The 23,710-nt window shown below is 36.9% G+C and overlaps 1 protein-coding gene across 1 annotated transcript in view; it reads left to right on the forward strand.

Moving 5' to 3' along the window:
• The window catches only part of UBL3 (ubiquitin like 3), a 67,270-nt gene that overhangs the window by 33,614 nt on the left and 9,946 nt on the right, over positions 1-23,710 (forward strand). Inside the window, exons 2-3 of the mRNA XM_039255293.1 lie at positions 17,936-18,044; positions 22,286-22,372. Coding sequence (XP_039111224.1) covers positions 17,936-18,044; positions 22,286-22,372 — 196 coding nt within the window. The remainder of the gene's footprint in view (positions 1-17,935; positions 18,045-22,285; positions 22,373-23,710) is intronic.

The following is a 23,710-nucleotide window of genomic DNA, read 5'->3' on the forward strand; positions in this document are numbered from 1 at the left end:
TTCTTGCCCTTGAGGAGCTTATAATCTAATTGAGGAGTTATAACTTACATGTTTAACCAGTAGTCAGAGGATTTATAGGCTTAAATGTGTGTCAGACCTCACATGTAAAGTAGGAAGGAACTGCGCAAGGTTAGGAAAGGGAAAAATCAAGGACTTCCATTTTACTTGAAACTAATTATATCTTTTTTATGAATATGAGATTAACAGTATTTTCAGATCTTAGAATTTACAGTAAATGTTCATGCTTGCTTTATTTGGTCTTTGCAGTAGCTATAGAAGGTAAAGTGACAGTTCTTAAAGTGCCTCCCTAATGCATGGAGGTCATGTATGTAACGTAAATTAAATTGTAGATTTGAACATGTATTGGGAAATGCCTGAGTGGAATTAGAAGAGTAATAGTCTGTCTCCAGTGTTGCCCTGGCCAGTGGACATAAATGTGTTAGGAAACCTGAAAGAAGATGACCAGTGTTCACCAGAGAACCCTGTCTTGACTAAAGTATCCTAGAGTGACATCACACTCTGTTAATTCTAAGACTCTGTTTGTACCAGCTAAGTCTGTTTCCCTGACTGTGAGCATCACATCTCTTTCACAGGGTAGCAGAGCATCTAGCACATACTTTTTCTCTTTCCCTTTTTCTGACATGAAAAAATATACAGTTTTAATGAGGAGACAAAAACAGAGACAACCCATAGAACACAGGTGCTAAAATAGAGGAATAAGAAAAATACATTAAGAATTTTTTCCTTTGAGCCTGTTTGATAAGGTTGTTTTTACATCTACTAAGTAATTATAAATAACTAATGTGTGAATACATTAACTGCTTATTCCATGGCACTGTCATTGAAATATCAGTGGTTAAAGAAAAGAGACACTTAACAAACTGCACTCTCCTGGTATGACAGGTACTTCTTACCCTCAAGGCTTTTTTCCTGAAATCTTCCTATAATTTCCCTAAATCTCAAATATGAAGCCCTTGAAGAATAGCAGCTGAATTTAAAACAGTACCTAATGGAGAAGCTGAAAGAATCTGCAAACAATAGATTTTCTTTTAGTAAAATGGCCTTACAAGTTGTGATCAGATTTCAGACCTTGTCATGAGTATCCTAGATTAAGTCACTCATTATTTTATGACCTAAAAGAACTGTGGCCCTAAAAGATAAGAAATGTATGAAAATACGCACGTTCTAACAAATTCAAAGCTCTTATATAGTTATGTGGGAAGACATTTATGCATCTTAAGACTCACGTAAATAACATCTAATCAGTGATGTGGCCACCTGAATATTATAGATTTTTTTGAGTAGGCAGAAAAACTAGATAACATATACATTGATAAGAAACCTGAATCTGAACATCAGACTTTCTCCACAGGGTTTTCAGGTTGATGCACACAAGGCGGGGCACGATTATTATCAAACAGATCTTTGATTATTTTTGAAAGTTTTTTCATATTTTTGTTGTAATTCTTGATTGCGAAGATGGATGATTTGTATACACTTTGTGATAACTTTTGTGGCAGATGACAGTCAAGTGTCCTGTTTGGAGGTCAGTAGGCATCATTTAGTTTTGAGGCAGGCTGCTGAGGGGCCGGTTTTCCTTGTGTTTCAGAGTCACTGGCAGAACAGCTGTGAAACCGCTCAGGTGGCGCTTGTGATTGTGGGCAGGAATTTGTCCCTGTCCCACCAGTGCCTGCCTGATCTTGAAGACACCTTAGCAGCTGAGAAGATAACTCCAAAAATTTCATGGAAAAGTTGTCCCCAGATTGTTAATAATAATACCATTGTTTCATGAGACAAATGTTTTTGACTTCCTAAAAGATATTGAAGGTTTAAAAGAAGGCACAAATAAGCTATCTCTCCTTACTTGGTAGTTTTTGTAGTTTTTACAGTTAAGAGAATTTGATATCTTAGAGTAATTATAATTTTTAAAGACTTCATGAAAGAAAGTTTCAAACATTCATAGTAGAAAAGATAGTCTAAAAGACCTCTATGTACCTACCACTGTGCTGCAGCAATTAACAGTGTATACCGTTCCTGTTCCCCGAGTCCAGCACCACTCCCTACTAGTTGTTTTTCATGGAGTATTTTATTTTAGTATTAAAAAATTTTTTTAATGTTTTATTTATTTCTGAGAGAGAGAGAGAGAGAGAGAGACAGCGTGAGCAGGGGAGGGTCAGAGAGAGAGGGAGATAGGGAGACACAGAATCTGAAACAGGTTCCAGGCTCTGAGCTGTCAGCACAGAGCCCGACACGGGGCTCGAACCCACGAACCGTGAGATCATGACCTGAGCCGAAGTCGGACGCTTAACCGACTGAGCCACCCAGGCGCCCCAGTTCTGGTACTTCTTAACTGTTGGACCTTGGGCAGGCTCTTGACTCTCTGCTTGAGTTTCCTTCTCTATAAACATGGAGGATCCTCTAGGGTCGCTATGAAGAGTAAATGAGTCAATATATGTAAAATACCTAAAAGGATCTTGCACACAGTAAGAGTTGCATGTGTTTGTGATTATTAATAGTGTTATTACTTTTCACTGCATATTTGGTATATTTTAGTCTTATTATTAGATTAAATACATAAAGGAATTCTCTGGGAAACTGACAAGCCATATATAGACTTCTTTCTATAGAAATGTAATCCAGGTTACAAACAGTGGATATACAAATGAAACTTGGCGACATAAAAGTTTATTAATTAGAATTGGTTGGAATCCAAATTGCTTAGTATTTGCTAAATTAAAGCCATTTATCGTAGAGTTGTTCCTCGAAGGCCTCAGATCCTGTATACATAAAAGCTCATGTATATGTAACCAAAGTCACTAACTCCAGTCATGAGTGAACACTTGAATGGGAAATGAATGGCTGTAGTGTTTATAGCTTAAGAATGCCAAGGATTGTTGGCTTCAATAGGTAGGAACTGTTAACAGTAACTTGGGTGGAATCCTGGCTTTGTTATTTCGTAGGCCTAATGCATTCAGTTCTTCCCCAAAACTGCTGCCAGAAAACATATTCAAATACACAGCCAATTTCATGATCTTAGAAGCATATACTAAAGCATACCTGCTAATTTCTCTTGATTTTATAGGTCTTGAATATTAAAGCATTCACATAGTAGGCCAGTGATAAGTGCCCAGTAAATATTTGTTGCATGGATGAGTTATAGTGCACAGGGTTAAGAATGGCATAGAGGGGCACAGGATACCCAGGAGGACCAATGAGTAGGAAACCACTGATAAGAGGCTAAACTAGGATGTTGACAGAGTGAATGGGGGCAAGGGGTAAGGAAAAAATAGATGAAGTAAGTATGCAGAAGAAAAATTAATAAAACCTGGTAACTGAGGATCTATGCAAAAAATAGTTCTGATCAAAATACTGTTTAGTATTTTTTATTTAAAAAACTTAAAAATATTTATGTATTTATTTTGAGAGTGTACCCACAGGCGGGGGAGGGGCAGAGAGGGAGAGAGAATTCCAAGCAGGCTCTGCATCATCAGCACAAAGCCCACTGTGGGGCTTAAACTGTGAGATCATAACCTGAGCAGAGATCAAGAGTTGGATGCTTAACCGACTGCGCCACCCAGGCACCTCTCAAAATAATGTTTAAAATCATATCCACTAGCAGCCTCGCTTGTTGAGGAATCCATGTTCTTCATATCTTCTTCTAGTTTCTCTTTTTTTAATGTTTATTATTTATTTTTGGGACACCGTCTGCATGAGTGGGGGAGGGGTAGAGAGAGAGGGAGACAGAATCTGAGGCAGGTTCCAGGCTTTGAGTTGTCAGCACAGAGTCTGAGGCTGGGCTTGAACCTATGAACCACAAGATTATGATGAGCTGAGCGTAGCAGGAGCCCCTCTTCTTCTAACTTCTAGAATCATTATTGTATTCTCTAGATTAACCTTTACATTGTATAGAACTAAGCTAGAAAGCTCAGCATACATATGGGTAGTGCCTGTGTGCGCGTGTGTGTGATGGAGGTGGTGGCTGCAGTGTTAATTGGAGTGCCTTTTAGCTTCAATTGCTTCTGCAGAAAACTGGGAAAAAATAATTTTATTACCTAAAATACCTGCGTTTATACCATAGTCACTACTTTATAAAACTTTGAAGATAAAGTAAGGATAGTCCTTAGGGATTAGTAGTTATTCAAACACTAATGTCATGAATATTCTGAGAACAAAATCTAATAATAAGAAATGAAGGTGATAGGAACACTGTCATTAGTTCTTATAATAAGAGGTCCAGCGACTCATTAAATATCCTTCCCAGACTTTTATATCTGTTTTATGGTATTAGTTACTCTGAGTTATTGTTGAGAGAAGTTAGCAACTTCTGAAATTTCTCACATCTTCTTGCAGATGGTATTTAATACACATGAGCACAGGCGATTTCAATGGTTTGGGGGGAAAAAAAAGCCTTGCTCAGAATATAGTCCCAATCAGAGGGTTGTCATACTTAACTGCTCAAATGAAGATTTCTAGCTTCTGGTTCCTTTATAAATTTACACAATGTTTCTTTATCTCTGAACCTAAGTTTCTAAATTTGCAAAAAGCATACCATGGTATTTTTAGCTCAGTGCTCAGGGTCCTTTAGTTCTTGAATGATTTGTCTGGCAAATGATTGTTGGTAGATCAGATAATTGTCTAATCTGCTCATAACAGTCGTTCCTGTCGTTCCTGTTTATAAACATTTCTTCTTTTGCTATTAGTCATTTACTTTGTCCCAGGAGTTCTTCTGACCTTTTCCTTAACTATTTCTTTGTGAACATTTTTCTTTTACTTGTAATTTGTACTTTACCACTCTGCAGTTCTCTATTTCCCCTCTTTGAAACCATCTGTTCTCATTTGTTTTGCTTTCTGTGTTGTAATACTCAGTGTTCTGATGTTGCTGGATTTATGTTCTGTAACAACTTTTTATGAACTTTCAGGGTTCGTTTTTTATATGATGCATTCATCTCCAATGACTAGCATTTCAGTGATTTTATTAATTAACATTCTTAGGATAGCCTGCATAGATTTTATGCTGTATCTTACTGATAATTGTACTTAATATTATATGCTGGTGTTGTTGCATTTATCACATTTGCCTGTTTTACTCTTTTTGTTATGTACAACTGTGCTGCTGAATAATTTGTCATCCTAATCCTAAGTAAACTGATAGATTATTTATTAAAGTTTCAGAATGTAATAAATAATAATTAAAGTGCACTTGCATTCAAGTAAGAATCCATGAGTATTCCAGAGACACTAATTCATAAATGAGAACCTCAGTGTTAAGAGCACATGAGGTCATGGCTATCTGGGGCACCACTAAGTGACAGTGTCCCTAGTCACAGGTTGATGCAGATTGTCTGTGCAAGCTGAATAGGACTGCACAGCACAGGAGGCCTGGAACAATCGTTTTCTTCATGGACGGACAAATGTAGTCTTCCTCAATAGGGTAGTGCACTATCACTTTCGAATAATGAATTGACTGACAAACATATTGTAAAGAATAGGATGGTTTTTAAATGGCTTTTTCTTTTTTTCCTTTTCAGGGCAACTGTTTTTCGTTATCACTGTGGTCTGTTTTCAGGGTTTATAGTCCAACATAGTTGTGTGTGGGAAAATAGTGAGTCTATCATCACCTAACTGTGTAAAACAGTAAAAAACATTAAAATACACTTTTTTGTTGGTAATTGTTGGTAGATCTCCTTTGTGGGTGCACTGCTAGATGTACATTATTGAAATATTTTAGGAATGCTGTCTGTAGTCTGGCATATCTAGTACATTTTTCATTCATTTTCCAGTATATTAAGTACCTACTATTTTTCAGGCACCGTTAATCATAGGAGGTTAACTATGTGCATTAATTAAATACGCAGTTTTCCCTTCTTTTGATCTAAAATGAGGATTTAATTGGAAAACGGCCACAGGCTCCGCATTTCCACAACTGTGTTCGTTGATAGAAGTTAGCAACTTCTGAGAGAACTATTGAGAAGTTTTAAGATTGATTTTCCATCCTTAAAGACCATGATTTAATTGGAGAGTTAAATTATACATATAAAATGTATCTTACTACAATAAATCATATATATATGTAGGGTGACCTTACAATATATTATGTAGATTAAGATACTTTAGAGAGTAAAAGGGAGCACTGTTCATCATAATAGTAATACAGCAAATGTAGATCAGAATTGCCCCAGGCAGACATGAACGCATAGGTCCACCCCAGCTCGTGCCCATGACTGGGTAGAAGCTCGGAGGGACCAATGGGCACTGTAGCCTAGAGTGGTCACAGAGGCATTAGAACTGAATGAACAGCATCAGGAATTCATTCTTATGATTCTTGGCACGATAGGATTTATAATGAATTTATCAATTTAGCTGGAATAGAAACTTGGGTTGGGAAATAGTAGTAATTGGATTGGACTAAGAAGTTTGGATTGTGAACTCTGTGATTTTAAGAAGTTGCTTAATCTCAGTGTCCCGTCCCAGTTTACCATCTGCAACATGGAGGTGGTAGTCCCTGTCTCATAGGGTTGTAGGGTTAACCTCATGCAAAGTACCACTTGTAAACGGTCAGTAAATGTTAGCTACCTGTAACACAGTGACAACGTTTTAAACTGTTGAAATTGTTTGGCACTGTGCAAGATGGATTAGGGCTGAGAGGCAGCAGAGAGAATTTGCAAGAATTTAGGAACCCAGTAAATGGAAAAAAGAGCAGAGTAAATGACAACCCTGAGCCTTCAAGCCTGCGTAACTGGGAGACCAGGAGAATTTAGCAGAAATGATCACTGTTATTTAGGAAGAACTAAGTTTAAACATGCCGTTTGAGAGGACAGCAGGCTGGCCAATTAGAAATGGTCAGCTGACAGTTGGAGAAACAAAATTGGTGTTCCATGGAGAACTAGTTTGAGAATGTTCCACATAGCTGACAGCTGAAGCCCTGTCCACCCCCAGAGTGTGGGGAAAGTGTTGGGGGGAAAGAAAAGATTGATGAGGGAACCTTGGAAAACCCGTATTTGGAGTACAAGAGGAAAAAGAACAACTAAAAGAGAGGGTCAAAGAAATGGGAATAGTATTTGCTAAAGTACGTTTTACCAAACTCTAGACCTGTGGGGGTGGTGGCTGGTCATGTGAGAAAGAAGATTGGTTCTGTGGTTAAATACCACAGCTGTGTTAAAGTTAGATGGATTTGTTCACTGCAAGAATTCTCTGGGTTTTTAATATGTTAACACACATGGCAGCTCTCCAAGATGGGAAAATATGAAGCAGTGTTTTGCAGATTCACCTGATCACTGAACTGTTTTTTCTCCCAGAATCCTTCATGGAGGCTAGTGTTTCAGAAAACACATTTGGGGAATTACAGAAACCTAACGAGGAAAGGAATTAACTGTGTCACATGTCACAGAGAGACTAAGGAAGATGAGAAATGAGAAGAAGCTGTTTATTTGATGTTTCTTATTAGATGGTTGTACGTGACCTTCAAGAGTACGGTTCAGTAGTGTGGCTTCCACAGGCCAATTTACAGGGAATTAAAGAGCAGAGTTAGCGATGAGGAAGTGAAGGCAGTGGGTTTTCATCATTCCACCTCTATGAATTCAAATAGAAGTGTGGCTGATAGGAGTCACAGGCTCATTACTGAATGTTTGCGCATCGTACACGTATTTTTTATTATATATAATAAAATTGTTATATTTCTAAATAACATAACCTTTTTGTTTAATGCTAATCACATGATATTAGAGCTTGAAGGGACTTGAACAGTCGTCTAGGACAGTCGCTCAGAGAACCATTTGTTTCCCTTTACTAGGGCAAAGGCACATGAAAATTGTTTGTTTTCTAGCCACAGTCATGGCATCAAGTCTAAGCCATTTTCCTCAAAAAAAAAAAAAGAAAAAAAAATTTAGGGGTGCTTGGGTGGCTCAGTCAGTTAAGCATCTGACTTCAGCTCAGTTCATGATCTCACAGCTCGAGAGTTCGAGCCCCGTGTCAGGCTCTGTGCTGACAGCTCAGAGCCTGGAGTCTGCTTCAGATTCTGTGCCTCCCTCTCTCCCTGCCCCTCCTCTGCTCACATGCTCTCTCTCTCGCTCTTTCTTCAAAAAACAAAAAAACAAACAAACAAAAAACCCCAATGCATTTAAAAAAGAGGTTTCTTGAAAAATAAGCCTTTTCAATTGTGCATTTTTATTAAAAAACTTTTATAATGTTTATTTACTTTTGAGAGAGAGCAACACTCAACCAACTGAGCCACCCAGGCGCCCCTCAATTTTGCGTTTTCAAGATTCCATCTTAATGTGTATTTTAGACTAATATTAAAGTCCATTTCTGGGTATATGCTTTCCTTTCATTCAGCTGTGGTGCAAATATTTAATTCACAATTATACTGCAAAAAGGAATGTTACTTTGACATCCTCTAACAATACGTATAAATAGGTTATTTTAATTACAACTATTTCAACATTATTTATGATAAAATATTATGCCATAAGATTGATGGCTGATTTTTTTTAATTACATGCAGATCAGGTTCCACATCAGTATATTATGTTCAACAAATTTGAAATTCAGTAAACAGGCTTTTTCAGCTGCCTGCTTATGTTAGCCCCACAGCCTCTTGAGGTGATTGAATGCTTTATAGCAAATCCTGAGTACTGATTATGTCTTGACCATCTTTGCACCTTCTATAGCATCTAGCCTCATATCTTGTTTAACAAACATTTGTGTGTTCAACCTTTTGAAGTATCGGCTGAAGGAATTATCAGTCCGTCTTCCCCTTAGAGATTCACAAATTCATTTTGGCATATGAATGATTCTGAGAAGTATTGCAGAGAAGAAACATTGAACCTTTTTGTAAATATTTTTTGGTTTTTAGATGGTAGTAAAATACACATAATATTTACCATCGTAACCATTCTTATACTTTGTATAAAATGAAACACTTTATTATATCAGAATTACCTAGATGAGATTACTCCCCTACTGTTTTACTATGTTTCAGTAATTTAAAACTTCAGAGGATCAAGATTAATTATTAATGGGAAGTTATTTTTTCAACAAACCATTGTCTTTGTGTTCTAAACTGTTTTAAATGTATATAGTCCAGTGGTATTAAAGACATTCATAATGTGCACCCATCACCACCCTCCATTTCCAGAAGTCTTTTCATCTTGCAAAATTGAAAATCTGTAATCATCAAACATGAACTCTCCATTACTTTTCCCACCAGCTCTTGGCAGACACCTTGTTTGAATTTTTTAACCTGGCATTTCCAAGTTTATCCTACAGTATATAATACAGAACTCTTTTTCTCTTAACATTCACTTATAGTCCCTAGAGGTTCTATCACTCAGAGAAGCAGGATTAGTTTTCAGCTAGTATGTAGCAGATTAAGGAATATTGTGTCCCAAAAGTTGTGTGAATCCTGAGAGAAAAGCAAGCCCTTCTGGAGTGGCTATTTGATTAAGACCTAAGTCCAGTGTTTAGAGAGACCTAGGAGGAGGTTGAGAGGGAGTGTGGGGAGACGCTGAAGGATGCCGGAACAAACTCTGACCCTGGAGAGAGAGAATCTGGACTCTGCTGTCTGGCTTCACCACTAACTCGCGAGCCTCTTGGGGCCTCTTTTCCTTGTCTGTTCCCTGTCTGTGAACTGGATGAATTCTGAGATTCCTTCCAATCTTAAAAATCGAATGGTTGAGGAATGTTGTAAAAGGCATAGGATTTAAAGTAGTGCTGAGGATTTGATAGTAGCATAGAAGACGCAAGGGGGAAAGAATCTGGAAATTGATATCCCTAGCAGACGGGCAGACACTCACCTCAAGGAGGATATGGTGCAAGGCTCAAATAATGGCACAGCCAAGGCAAACGAGCAAGCATAGGGATCTCAAAGCAAATATAGGGATCTGAAAGTTTCATCCTGTGTCATTCATACCTGGTTTTATCAGAACAGCTAGGTGAGTAGAGAAGAGAAAGTACTATACAGCAGATAGCAAAATAGGATGTGTGCTAGAACTACTCAAATGAGAAACTGTAGGTAAGGAAGACTTCTGGTGCATAGTTGATATGCAGTAAATACTAATTTCCTTCCCCACGATTTCAGGCGATTAGCCAAAAAATGTAAACCCTCCTATTTCTACCAATGGGAGATGGGCAGAGAAAAGGAAGTTGTCATCCTCCTGAAATACGTGAACATAATATTATAAGTACAGGAAAGGCTACTCTCTCCCTTCCCCAGTGTCCCCTTTATTGCTTTGTCTTTGCCAGTTCCATTTCTCCTTCTATAATTTAATATCTTCAGTGCTTGGCTGACAGAAACCGTTGTGCTGAACTGTTGTTCTTAATTAAGTGAGTCCTAAGGCCTGAAAGTCTTTCTCAAAACAAAGGTTTCCCTAGATACAAATCCACTGTTCCAGAGAGACTACTTTCGTTTAATTCAAATTCACGATTTAGTCCATAGTATGTGGCATGTTGAAATCTGGTGACAGCAGCTAGCTTGTATCCCACTGTCAGGTTTTAAAGTGATACAGAACCATAATTCGGTTTCAGAACCAACATGTTTTCTAAGTTTACAGGATTTAGAACTTGAAAGATTATAATTCTAAGAATAATTTGGAAGGTTTCTCAAGAAAACATATTGTTCAGTCTTCTCATGGAACCAAAGTTTCCCAAAGTTCTACCAAAGTTTCCCAAACTTGTTTTAAAGTAAATGTACTTTATAAAGGATTTTTAAAAAGAGCATTGTATAGTTAGTATAATGTGATCTACTAAACTAACGATGGTTATGATGATGACAATGATAAATAATTTGTGATAATAGCTAGTTAGGCACTGACTGTGTGCCAGGCACTAAATGTCACATAAATTTTGAGCTACATTATTTGACTCGGAACTGTACTTACAAGAACCCAATGTGTTCTTTGTTTCTTCACTGATGAGGAGAAAAAAAAAATCAATCTACATTTTCTAGAAAGCAAATAGGGTAATTTAATATTGTCAGTGCATTTGTATAGCCCAACAGTTTCTTGTTTGTGTTCACTGCTCAAAAAGTAATTTAATAAATAGTTGACAGGTTCATATAATTTAAAAAGCATTACATGTTGCTTTGGAATGTTGTTCTCCACCTACATTTTAAAATGAGTTAAATGTTCTGGAAATTCACATGCCAACTAAAATGAGGTGTCAGGAAAGTTTTACTCTGGAACTTAAACTGGAGAACTCTAGCCTCCCCGTTGCCTATCATTCATTCAGGGTGGGTAACTGTTTTTACATATGAAAAGGAATTCCACTGAGTTTTTACCCATAAAGATTTATATTTCATGTGTATTAGAATCGACATCATGCTGAGTGCTAAAGAGAATGTAGAAAAAGATCCCATAGTTTCAGTTCATTTAACAAATCTCAATGTACCTTAGTTTGTGACGCCATAATACCAGTAAATTCATAGACAAGAATTCAGGTGTGTTTGCTTAGAGGTAAAGATCTGTTTCCATGGAGGCCTTATATAACTTCTTCACAAATTCACAAACTGCTTTGTTCCAGGGGGGAATAGGGATGCTTTCTTGACTTCTCTAATTCTATTTTGAATTTTTTTCTACTATTTTTTCAAAAATTTTGTTTCATTATTTCACCCAGGATGAGGAGGCTCAGGAGGATTTAGTTGTGCCATCCTTCTTGAAACAGATTTAATCCAGGTGTGTGTGGGTTGGGGTGGGGAGGGTAGGGCACCCAGCATTCTGTGTGAAGACCTTAAGGCAAGTAAGAACTTGGCAGTTTTGAGGAACTGAAAAAGATACCTGTGGTTGGAGCATAGGGAGGCAAGCATAGCTAAGATGATGATGGAGAATAATAACGGAGACCATGGGGGGCGCCTGGGTGGCTTAGTCGGTTAAGCGTCCGACTTTCGCTTGGGTCATGATCTCGCGGTTCGTGGGTTCGAGCCCCGCATCGGGCTCTGTGCTGACTGCCAGCTCAGAGCCTGGAGCCTGTTTCAGTCTGTAACTCCCTCTCTCTCTGACCCTCCCCTGCTCACGCTGTCTCTCTCTCTCTCCTAGAAAAAAAAAAAAAAAAAAAAATGGAGACCATAGTAAGGAATTTGCCGCGACCACCTGGTTCACTTGACCTGATCAGTGAGCATCAAATACTGTGTTGTTAGCACACCCAGGTTCAAATCTCAGTCTGTCCACTTACTAAAGTCTTTAAATTCGTTCCCATAACTCTAAAATGTGAGTGGTAAGACCTGCTCAGAAGTGGGCCAGGTGAGTAGTAACGAAGTGCGGTACCCGAAATACAGTAAGGCCACACCATAAATGGCAAGTGTTAGCATTTCTACTTCTTTATTCACTGTACCAAAAAGACCCTACTCTGGATTGTCAGACTCCAGGTTCTCCTTTTTGTTTTTAAAATTAATTCAGCTAATATTTATGAGCACTTAAATTTTATATCCTAGCTCCCCCCTCCCCCATAATGATGTCTCTCTCATAGTTTCAAGGTTATGAAATCCTCAAGGTTCTCATAATAAATCTTTTGTAATCCAGGCACCAAGCACAGTATCTCTTTCAGAAAATATTTGAGTAAATGAACAACTAAAAGCAAGTTTATGAAATACATGATTACCATATTTTCACACTGCAGTTGTTTGAATAATTTGTTTTAAATCAGTTCTATGTTAAAAAAAATGAGCACATTTCTTCCACATTCCATTTTTCTTTAATGTTTAGCAGAAATTCAAAATATTACCACTTACAAATCCATAACTCTAGGAAAAAGAAGATGTGCTTATCTATTTTAACATGTATACACTGTCTTAAAATAAGTCACTGATAGCCTTATATACTTTTTTCTAGATCAAATAGCTATTTTAATACATTATTAATTTTTAAAAAGTGTAATTCATCTTCAAATGCAAATAAGAATAAAGACAGACATATATACATTTTTAGCAAGTTGAGTGCTTACTTTAAAAAATCTTATTCTGAGATAATTATAGATTCACATGCACATGTAAGAAATGGTACAGAGAAATCCCATATCCCCTTCATCTGGTTTTCCCTAATGGTAGCATCTTACATAACTGTAGTACAATATCATAGCAAGAAATTGATAAAATCCACAGACTTTATTCAGATTTCTCCAGTTTTACATGCACTTAACTTGTGTGTGTGTTTGCATTTAGTTCTGTACCGTTTTATCACATGTGCAGACTCATGTGACCACTCACCACAGTACGATACAGAACAGCTCCATCACCAACATTCCTTGTGCATCCCTTTTATAGACACAGCCATCCCTCCCCCTTCTCCTCCTCCTAAAACCTGTTCTCCATTCCATAGTTTTGTCATTTCAGGAATATTATATAAATGGGATCGCACAGTGTGTAACCTTTTGGGGTTGGCTTTATTTACCCCTTGAAAAGTTGAGAACTTTAAAAAACTGATTTGCAAAGAAAGTCTAACATCTCTCCACTGGCCACTTGCTTGCCCTCTAGCAAAAAAGGCAGAGTTCTTCACCTAAGTGTGGAGTAGAGTAGTACCCCAGTACTCATTTATCCTTCTGACAGAAGTTGGGAATTCGTTTTCTGATTGACCTTTTGATTTCTTGGTAGAAAACAGCCCTATTTCTCTTAAAGGACAGGGTCCATCTCCATAGTTGTCTGTTTTATTTATGAAGACCATTCCAATTAATTCCCTCTCCCATTCTCCCTGTTTACTTCCTCTAAGTATTTTTCCATCCTGACCAGTTGAAAACAAATTGTTGTATGAATTAAGTTCTAGATGTGATTTCTCCAAATTGCTATAATCTGACAAGTAGAAATGGCAGCTTGACTAAAACCTTTTTTTTAACTTGAAATTACATGCATAGAAGAATTCTTATCATTTCCATTGGCCTGAAGGAAAATGATCATGGTAGATACCTCACTAATGATCCTGTTTTGACTCAAAAATAATTATGAAATGTATCATTCATTTGGATAAGCTAAACGCCATCCCTTGGGGATTTTATTACATAATATCTCCATCTCATATGAAGTCATTCAGAGTCCTGATTAACAGTTTCATTTTTAGACAGTTACTTACATGTGCTGTATCACGTTTTAAGCTGTAAACAAGAGGGTTTTAAAATTTTTTTAATGTTTTTTTTTGTTTTTTGTTTTTTTTTTTTTGAGAGAGAGAGAGAGAGAGAGAGAGACCGAGTGTGAGCGGGGGAGGAGCAGAGAGAGAGGGAGAAACAATCCAAAACAGGCTCCAGGCTCTGAGGTGTCAGCACAGAGCCTGATGGGGGGCTTGAACCCATGAACTGTGAGATCATGACCTGAGCCGAACTCGGACGCTTAACCTACTGAGCCACCTGAGCACCCCGGAACATAATCTTTTAAAGGAAACTAGCTCACACTTATAGGAATGCCATACATTTGCTCAGAGTAACTGTAATTAACATTATCTGAATTAGCTTGAGAAAGTTTTACTATGATAGGACTAATTAACTGCTGACCCACATGTGTATCCAGATATTTATCTGCGTGATTGCTTTCAAGATTATTTTCTAAAAAAAAACTGTGCGATGTAGTGTTTCCCTCCATTGGTGTTATAGTCCTAAGATACACCTGACTATATACTGAGGCAGATGTATGCTTCTAGCCTGGGAGCAAGAGACTAGAGGAAATAAGCATAGGAGTAGATCCAGATGCATCCGTTAACTTCCGCATCAATAACCCAATCTTTAGCTTATAAATCCACAATATACATGTGGAATATGGTAGGTCAGAATTAATTTTTCTTTTGAAAATGCCTTATACTAAATGATAGCATGTGTATACACTGTGACATGTCGCTCACATGAAGATCTAGAGCCTGACATGCTTACATGTTGGAACTGCCCAATGTTCACATGAGTACCCAACAGTGATTATCGTCCATTCTTATATTCCATACCACACTGGCCATTTGATAATCCCAGAACGCTGAGGCCTGGATTTAAATCTCCGTGCTTGTCCCTTGCCAGTCTATATTTCCACTTGAATATTGAAACTGAAGAACTGAAATATTAGTCAACAAATATTGAACACAACCTATATATACACCAGGCATTCTACCAGGCCCTGGAAGAGTTTTGGGCAAGGAGTTATTTTACTCAGCAACTTAATTTTGTGAGTTTATTGCTGTTATTTTTAATTTGGGACATAAACCCCATTCCTGAAGCAGTCTTTAACTGTTATTGTCAGTTGTAGGTAGTTTTAACTGTAAGATTTGGTAAAACCTAGGTATATGTATTTATAGACTTAAGAGTTTTTCATATTCTCTTTCTTCCCTACCCACAGACGGGTTTAGGTTCTCTCTGAGGTAGATTTTGAAATCTTACTTTGCTTTTTGTTCTGATTTTGTAGCCCAGAGCCACTTTGAAACTCCACCACAGTTACAAATGGAAATGTTTTCTGGGAGCAGGCAGGTATTGTTAGTGCATGGAGCAGGCCAGTGTGAATAAGTAGGGCTTAGTAGGTCTGTGTCAAACTGAAAAGTTGATGTCCACCCATAAAAATTAAAAAAAAACAAAAAACAAAAAACTTTTTTAACCTGTGTCAAATCCAGCTAGAGGCCAAAAGTTTCTTAAGTTTCTGAAAACTCAGACGCACATAAATTCTTTAGACCATTGATTTTGAAACAAAAGTGAAATACCAGTTTACTGGTGACAGTGATGTGTATCAGTTTTAACATAAGAAATGCTGAGAACTTTGCCACATGAACCCATTTAGTGTTATGTACTTATGCGGTGGGGTGTGTATGTCATTTTGTTTAATCTTTCCTTGTAAAATCATATAGATCTGTATTTCATGTTGTTTTAATGACTGTGCAGATTTCCCTAGTAAGATGTACTATCATTTATTTTCTTGTTTCCACCTTGATGGATATTAGGGAAAATCTGAAGTACTCTTGGGCATTGTCTCTACAGATTCTAAGGAGTCTTTTCCCCACTTTTTTCTTTGCTATTTTTAAATATTATAATTTGATTAAAAGCCCAGTAGAAATTAAATTCGAACTTAAAAACATGATTTTGAGAAAAAGTAGATTTCGTATCATTTACATAATCTTTTAGGAGGCTTGAATTTAATTATATTTCTTTCTGGTTAAACAAACACATGTGGCTGAACCATTATGAGGGGCAAATTTTCTTGGGCATTATACTACTGTAGAAGTGTGAAGCCATTAAAAGTTTCCATATAACTTGAGAGTATAGTATATATTTATCAATATTTACATATAAAGAGACTGCTATGAGTAGTGTATCTCTGACAACTAAAATTCCTATTCTATGGTTGTTGGGTTCCTTGCTTTAAAAATCACTCATTACTTAATTTGTTATAGGAAATAAATAAGTCATGCTTTCTTAAAATTTAATCATTCTTACAAACTATTACTTGTATTTTATTCAGATGGAACTTAAAGAGTTTACTTATTTACAGCCGTGTGATTTCATCAGATTTCTTCCTGTATTATGCTCTTTGGTCCGATTCCATTCTAGTTAGGAAAGGCAGCAAGAAATTCTTACTGAACGTACAGAAAGAACATACAGAAAGAGCTTTTCACCTGGAATATAGATTTCTTTTTCTTTTATCTTCTAAAAAACTTTTTTTATGGAGATGTAATGCACATACAGTTAGAATATAATTTCTAATATTGTATCTACCCCATCTAATATGGGATCCAGTCACGTCGCAGTGAATGAGCAATTGTTTGTGCATAGCATTTTTCTAGAGGAGGTATTTTATAACTTTCAATACTTTTTCAAAGTGCTGAGTCACTGGGAAGTGGCATTGGCCGTGGTGATGATAGATGGTAAATCAGTGACCTGGTATCTTAATGGTGTTGGGTTAGACACCAGTTTATTCATTGTAGACTTGGCCATCTTAAAGATGTTCTGCTATTTTTTTTTTAGAAGAAAAAGTATTGGTAACTGAAGAAGAGAGCTTGGCTAACCTGGCATTGGGTGCAATTCAAACCAGTACAATGACATTCTCTGTCCTTTATATATAAAGAAGTTGGGCCAGTCCCAGAATGCAGCTCTGGACTAGACCCAACTTTTGGGAAGGTCTTATTTGCTCTCTTAACAGAGGCCCAGAAGGATAGAAAACCCCACTTGAATTTCTGTAACATAGGGAAATGAGTGATACCATAGTTTTTCAAAATAACATCAAAATAATTCTGGATAGCAAAAAATAATAAAAAGTGTGCATTTAGAAATGTGTTACAAAAGGTATAAACAAATGTTTATTTGGAAATGTAAATTCATTGGATCTCAAAAATTTTAATTCCATTATTTATTTACCTTAGGTTATTCACTGAGCGTATATGTATATCCTTTGTCACACATACCTTCTCCTTCGCCCTCCCCAAATAAATGATCATGCATTTGGGATAGATGTAACTACTATTGCTGAGTTCTCCTTTAACCCCTGTAAAGTTCTTTATTGTTTCTGGTTAATTTGTTTCGGTTTGAGTAATCTTTGTAGGATAAAATGCTATATATAAGTTATTGTTTCTTTTTCATTTTTTTCTACATAATCAACTAAAGTTTTCCCGTTTAGTGATGTGATCTGCAAAGTCAACACTTTATTTTTTTCAATGGAAAATATGTATATTACAGTAATAGTGGTAACATATAAAAGTCCAGTTCTGAACATTGTTAGAGGAATTAAATATAAAAGCTTTAAGAATTTTGGTTTTCCTTTGTTCATTTATTAAGGCAAATATATCTGCCCCCACATGTATAATAAATAATGGAAATAAAATCATATGTGAAATTCCCACCTTTAAAAAAAGAGAGACTTTGCAGAATTTAAATAAATAACCAAAAAATGGCATTTGATAATACTTTAGAATACTTTAGATTGGAATGAAAAGCCTAGGAGTCATTTTTTTACTTTAAAAATGTCAAGATTTATATTAAAAGAATCATTGTCTTCTTTCAGATAAATTTGCGCCTCATCTTGGTAAGCGGGAAAACAAAAGAGTTCCTGTTTTCTCCTAATGATTCTGCCTCTGACATTGCGAAGCATGTGTATGACAATTGGCCAATGGGTGAGTGGTGTTTTTCTCTTGAGAATGAATAATGTTAGTTCTTGATACCCTACCTTGTTTCACAAACGTTTTGAAAAACTAATAAAGATATAAAAGTTAGGATTGAGGCTCTCGGGCTTGAGAGTTAAAGGGGAAGGAGCACTGTGTTCATCCTTAGACTTGGCTCCTCTGCTGCCTCACTGCAAAGTGGGGAAGGAGCCAGTCTGCAGAACCCCTGTTTTTGCCTTAGAACCATTTTAATGTAAGTGAAAATTAATTTTTAAAAGGAAACCAGCACATAGCTAACACATGAACACACTTTCGTATCAGTAAATCTGTTTATACAGAACACAAAGTAAGAGGGAAGAGAACTGTTTTTAAAAAATTATAATGCTTTCCCAGTGTTCTATATGCAATCAATTTAGCACTGAGTTTAATACAAAGCTTCTAATTCATGTCACTTCATATGTCCTCTGAACTACAAGGGGCAAAGGTATAAAATCTATTTATGCATTGCATTTTCAAGCCAGTATCCATAACAGAACAAAATTTGAGAGAGGGGAGGGTGATCTTTCTTCCTTTCTCCGATTCTTTTCCATGTAGTACGACTTTGTCGTGCCACCCTAAAGCGAGTCTTCAGCTTGTGTTTTCCCTTTGAACTTTGTCTAAGTCATCTTGATTCTTTTTGGGGCATGTATTATAGTGATATGAACATTTCAGCTGATTTAACTTAAATTTACTAGACAAAACAATTTGGACTTTTAAAGGGCAAGACTCATTTCAACAAAGAACACAGTGTATTCAAAATGAATCAATCAGATCAGTGTTTCTGAACCTTAAATAATATATGGAACTCCTTTAGAGGAAGAAAATTCCTGTAGATTTCCTAGTGCTGATTCAGATTATTTTTATTACAGTTTTCTTTTTAAAGATAGAAACATAAAACCCAATTAAGATGCTTTATCCTTATAAACTCCTATACAACCACAAAACTAAAAAAGATCTAAAAGGAAAGCGCACATATAACTCTAAAACCAATAATGTTCAAATTAACAACATTAACCTCCCAGATGATGTATATTTGCTAAAACCAACCCCCTGCCTGCACGACGAATACGGTACTGTTGAGTTTGGCTTGCCCGTGCTCCTGTTTGCTGTGTGAGGACCCAGTTATCTGCAGATTCACCACAAAACCTTCCTTCACTACAGTGGACCCAATTGTCACTTAGCAAGAATGCATTGTTTATGTATTTAGCAAACCTCTGTTCTTTTCTTATGAGCCTCCTGACAGTTAAAGAGGTACTGCTTGGCGCCAGTACAGTCATAAACTGCATATGTGGGCAATAAACCCCAAGGCTCTACTTGCTTATAAGGTGATTATTTGAATGATCTAGATAATCTCTTCCAGATTATCATTAAAATGAAAGCATGATTTAAAAATTCTTAAGGACTTTTGGACCCTTAGAGCATGGCTGTGTTGTTCATGAACTCAGGATTCATAAACCTGTGTTTAAGACACACTGATTTAGACAAGTACTTTCAAATGACTGGATCTTTTTTGCATTGGTAACCAAGGGACTGGTCAGTGCTAGTTCCTAAATCAGGAAGGGACTAAAGCTAAAGATTAGAGGTAAGAAAGAATTTCAGAAAAGCAGAAGTAGATTAAATTTGGGGCTCTTAGAATGTTGGATTTTCTTAATAGCTAGGCAGGACAGAGAACTATAATAGGAAAAGCATTGAAACATTTTTTTAATGTTTATTTATTTTTGAGAGAGAGAGGCAGAGAGCATGAGTGGGGGAGGGCAGAGAGAGAGGGAGACACAGAAATCTCCAGCAGGCTCCAGGCTCTGAGCTGTCTGCATAGAGCCTGACATGGGGCTCAAACTCATGAACCATGAGATCATGACCGAAGCCAAAGTCGGATGTTTAACCGACTGAGCCACCTGGGTGCCCCAGAAAAGCATCTTTAAATACCTAATAGTGATGTTTTACTAAATATGATACAGAAGATTATTTCTCTTATTTGGGGAGGAGAGAGTAAAGGTCAGTTTGGGCATCTATGGTATTGTAGAAAATGTTACACAAGACAAAAGAGGGCCGTCCCTCTTAAAAATTTATTTGTGGAGGGCAGCATTATAACCTGTGGTTAAAAAAAAAAAGCTTTTACCTTCTTAGTGGTTTGACTTAGATATTAAAATTGCTTTTAATTCCTTAAAAATTCTGATTAGGAGTACACAGACAGGACTCAAGCAGGTGCTCACCATAAATGGTGTCCCATACGAATGAACCAGCCCTTCACCAGCACTGAGGTTGTATCAATCCTACGTCACTTATTTTCACATGCAGACTTTTGAGTCCAGCCTTTCCTAAGTTTACCACTTCTGCTCTGCAATTTTAGACAGTACAGGGAATAGGAATAAATCATTTTCATTTTATAGAAAATATTTAAATTAAAAATCTAGTTCTACATTTTATCTCAATACACTAAAGGTCAGCACATGTCAATATTTGTTGGTGCTAATAATGAAAGTATAGTAAATATTAAATGAGTAGGAAAAAAACACTTGGTGCAATATATTTTTGGCAAGAGTTCGTTTTCCTTGGTCTACTCTTTGGCAATTTAGCGGAATATTGCTACTAGATGGAATCGTCAGACACCTAGCTCTTACTGGTCGGGGGTGTAAAAAAATAGCCACTAAATATATGTTACTAGCTGCTGAAATCCCTCCCTAAAGCATTGTTTTCCTATAGGTCTCTCTAACTTTTAGATTCTCTGAGTGGGGAAGATAGATAGCATATTAAACCAATGAAGTACATGGGACTCACAACATTCATAAAATAATGAAGTGTATAGCTTTAAGTTTTTGCATCTCAAAACAGTACTTTAAATACTTTAGAAGAATTTTTTCCAGTGAGTTAGACACTGTCATTTGTCTTTATGTATATGGACAGTCCATCTTGACCAGAAATAGTGATTTGGGATGCAATGAATTCAGAGTCATCCATACTAAAGTGTTAAAGGCTTAGTTGATCTTTCTTCTAGAAGAAGAGGGACCTGAGGGCGCTCGCATCAGAAGGCAACAGAGGCACGCAAGGGTGGGGAAAAGGTCCAGAGAAATGGCACTGGGAACTGGGGAAGAAATGACTGCCGCCCTTGGCTCTTCTCTCCCCTCGGATTTCTGTCGTGTGGAGACAGTAGGGGGCACGCTTTTATCAAGTTCATACTCATCACTTTGAACACTCAGAAGGAAAATGCTCTACTTATCTGTCACTTCTCTTTAGGATATTTTAAACTCGTCCCGTTATTGATAGCTACCTCCTGGTAATAGCATCTGTGGGAAACAAACGCATCATACTAGAATTCTTGAGCAAGATGATACTGGAATTCTCAAATCTTTGTCACAGTCAGAACTTAAAGTAGTATGTCCACCAGCTAGTGAAATTACTAACCCCGGACACTGTCACTCTACCAGTCCTTATTAAATCATTATTTTAGCAGAACAGTATTCCATATTTCACTATAACATACATTATACACAAAATGAAATATTCTGTTACCCATACAACTCACCAGTTTGTCTTCTGATTTTCTTTGTATACTTCCCTAGCTTTCATATTTGTGTAGTATCTTCTAATATATGTTATTTTTCGAGTTTCTTCCAATATGTGGGCAAAGTGAACTAAAAGTTGTGTCTTCTATAATGTTTATCATTTGGCTTCAGAAGACCATGTAATAAATCAACATTGTCCAGAAGTAAACATTGTTAATTTTTTTTATTTTAAAAATTTTTGTCAGTTTTATTGAGGTATAATTTTTTGTTATTCTCTATATCAGAATATTAAAATATTTGTTAAATTGTTTATAGCTCTAGACATATATTTTAAAGGTACAGATATTGGAACATTATAATATTCTTTGTTAATTACTGGTACTAGCAATTAATTTTCAAATGACATTTCACTTTACCTAGGATTATATTTTTTTCCCCAACTTAGTTGTTTTAATTTTTAAATTTCAGGACTGTATTTTATTCTTTAAGAAGCAAACACTAGTCTGTCTGTAGCTGTTATTTAATGAGGAGTACTACTGAGACCAGGTCTGCATAGACTGACTGTATGTGCGGTGATTGTCCCTTTATTGGGAGCTCCAAGTGTCTTCTTTGATGTGTTCTCTATCCGATTTGCATCTGAATTTTTTGAACAATGAAATGCTACCTTAACTCTGTCTAAATACACCTGATGAGTTCACTTGTTCTTTTCAGACTGGGAAGAAGAGCAGGTCAGCAGTCCAAATATTCTACGACTTATTTATCAAGGACGATTTCTACATGGAAATGTCACATTAGGAGGTAATAATCACCTTTGTAATGGGATTTAATGTTTATTTCATGGCAGCATTATTCATTTGTTTGTTTAAATGCTATTGTCTGGGGGCGCCTGGGTGGCTCAGTCAGTTAAGCGCCTGACTTTGGCTCAGGTCATGATCCTGTAGTCTGTGGGTTTGAGATTCGCGTCCAGCTCTGTGCTGACAGCTCAGAGCCTGGATCTCCTTTGGATTCTGTGTCCCCCCCCTCCCCCCTCGTCCCACCTCCTATGCTCTGTCTCTGTCTCTTAAAAATGAATGAATGGTAAAAAAATTTTAAATGCTGTTGTCTGATTTTACAAAAAAAATTACAATTTCAAATTAATAAATTCTGCCTATTTTGATTACTTCTTTACATTTTGCATTCTGTTAGATTTAAGTTCAGCACTGTGGTATTTACTTCCTTATGAAATAAACTCTATCTCATTAGAAGCAGTCTCTATTATTTTGTAAATGTAATTTTATTGTACTTTTAGATAAAGTAGATGTAGTATTTTTAAGTGAAAGCCAGACACACAAAGTAGGAAAAGTTTATGATAATTAGTTTTCAGTTTGACTGTAACTGATCTAATTGCCCATTGTGCAAGAATGAAGGTAAATAAATAACATCAGGGAGACAGTATACTATGGAGATTAAAAGAGCAGATTTAGAACCAGATGGTCTGAATTGTATCCTAGCTCCACTACTAACTGCTGTGTGCCCTGGTGGTAGTTACTTCACTTTTCTCAACAATAAAATGGGGTAACAAGTGTGCCTCCCTCCTAGGCTGGGAGGGTTAAATTAGTTTATATATTCAAAGCACCCAGAACAGTGCTTGGCACCCAGTAAACACTTCTTTGGTTTTCCTGCTCTTTCTATGTGATTGGAGAAATGTAGCTCGATAGTGCCCCCTTATGGGGTACATTCTCTACCATCAGCAGGGTTTGTTTTTATTTTATTATTATTATTTTTTTACGAATAGTTTATTGTCAAGTTGGTTTCCATATAACACCCAGTGCTCATCCCCACAAGTGCCCTCCTCCATGCCCATCTCCCCCCACCCCCATGAGTCCTCAGTTTGTTCTCAGCATTCAAGAGTCTTTCATGGTTTGCCTCCCTCCCTCTCCCCCACTATTTCCCCCCTTCTTCTCCCCCTTGGTCCTCTGTTAAGTTCCTCCTAATCCTCCTATACGTGCAAACATGTGATATTTGTCCTTCTCTGCCTGGCTTATTTCGCTCAGCATAACACCCTCAAGGTCCATCCATGTTGCTACACATGGCCAGATTTCATTGTTTCTCATTGCCATGTAGTATTCCATGGTATAGATAAACCACATCTTCTTG

This window comes from Hyaena hyaena, unplaced genomic scaffold (assembly GCF_003009895.1).
Source record: "Hyaena hyaena isolate Hyena2069 unplaced genomic scaffold, ASM300989v1 scaffold_11, whole genome shotgun sequence".
Lineage (NCBI taxonomy): Eukaryota > Metazoa > Chordata > Mammalia > Carnivora > Hyaenidae > Hyaena > Hyaena hyaena.